Here is a 1,109-nt window from a genome sequence, read left to right on the forward strand (position 1 = left end):
TCGCAGCTGCCCACGTGTCGCTCTGCTTCCCTGGGCTGGGTGGGGTAACCAGGGCTCTGTTCAGCTCTGGAGGAAGATGTGGAGGAGGATGGGGAGGATCTGGAGGAGGCTCTGGAGGATGTGGAGGAGGATCTGGAGCTCTGACTTTTGCTGGTTCCTCCCCTGCAGGGATCAGCAGATTCCCTCGGAGAGCTCGCCCATCACCTGCAGCCTTCGCCGCGTGCACACCACGCCCAACACCATCACCAACCTCAGCGTGCCCAGCGTGCCAGTGCCCACCGAGTGCCTGGTCTGCTCGGAGCTGGCCTTGCTCATCCACTTCTTCCCGTGCCAGCACAGCATTGTGTGCGAAGGTCAGCCTTCACAGGTTTATTTAGCCCTTTTATTTTAATGTTTTTTAATGTTTTCTCTTCCTGTTCCCCAACTCAGACTGTCAGGAACCCTGCTGTGCTCAGACACAGAAATCCAGCTGTGCTTGGGAGGGTTTTTAAGGTGTTGTGTTGGCTGCTGACCTGGAAAAGATTAAATATATTATATTATGTTATGTTATATTATATTTTAATATTATTCTAAAATCCCTTTGTGGGTGGATCAATCCCCCCAAAATTCTGGGAACAGCCCAGATTATGGGAACATAAAGAGGAGTCAGGCATGGCTCAGGCAGCAGGTGCCAATCCCATTCTGTGCAGAAAAAAAACCTGAATCACCCAGGGAGGCCCCAGATCACTGAAAACTGACATTCCCGAGTCTGCCATGTCCTTAACTGTCCCCTGTCCTTGTGTCCCCTGTGCAGAGTGCTCCAGGAGGATGAAGAAGTGCATCAAATGTCAAGTGACGATAACCAAAAAGCTGAAACAAGGTACGGCCTGCCTGAAAAAACTCTATGTCCTGAAATACTCCCAGATAGTTTTATTTAGAATAATTGGTTTTGTTTCTATTTTGCTGCTGCTTGGGGCTGTGGGGAGGGTCCTACACACTGTGTAAAAATCAGCAGAAGTGGGAAGATGGTTTYTTCTTGTTTAACCATGTGTGTCCWGGGATTGTRGGATTYTGTGATTCTGTGTTTCTGTGATTGATTCTGTGACTGTGATCATGTGATCCTGTGACTC

At 49.1% G+C, this 1,109-nt stretch overlaps 1 protein-coding gene across 1 annotated transcript; it reads left to right on the forward strand.

The window, feature by feature from the left end:
• Positions 1–118: 118 nt before the first annotated feature.
• LOC130587284 (E3 ubiquitin-protein ligase MIB2-like) lies at positions 119–999 on the forward strand. Its single transcript, XM_057388259.1, has 2 exons — positions 119–353; positions 794–999. The coding sequence occupies exons 1-2, from the start codon at positions 119–121 to the stop codon at positions 982–984; spliced, it is 426 nt and encodes a 141-aa protein (XP_057244242.1). The 3' UTR covers positions 985–999.
• Positions 1,000–1,109: the final 110 nt, after the last annotated feature.

This window comes from Malurus melanocephalus, unplaced genomic scaffold (genome assembly GCF_030028575.1).
Source record: "Malurus melanocephalus ecotype Western Australia unplaced genomic scaffold, MMel_1.1 scaffold_1711, whole genome shotgun sequence".
NCBI classification, from domain to species: domain Eukaryota; kingdom Metazoa; phylum Chordata; class Aves; order Passeriformes; family Maluridae; genus Malurus; species Malurus melanocephalus.

Coding starts and splice junctions, on each gene's coding strand:
- LOC130587284 (XM_057388259.1), top strand. CDS start 119: ATGTGGAGGAGGATCTGGAGCTCTGACTTTTGCTGGTTCCTCCCCTGC. Junction 354..793: donor GCACAGCATTGTGTGCGAAG/GTCAGCCTTCAC, acceptor TCCCCTGTGCAG/AGTGCTCCAGGAGGATGAAG.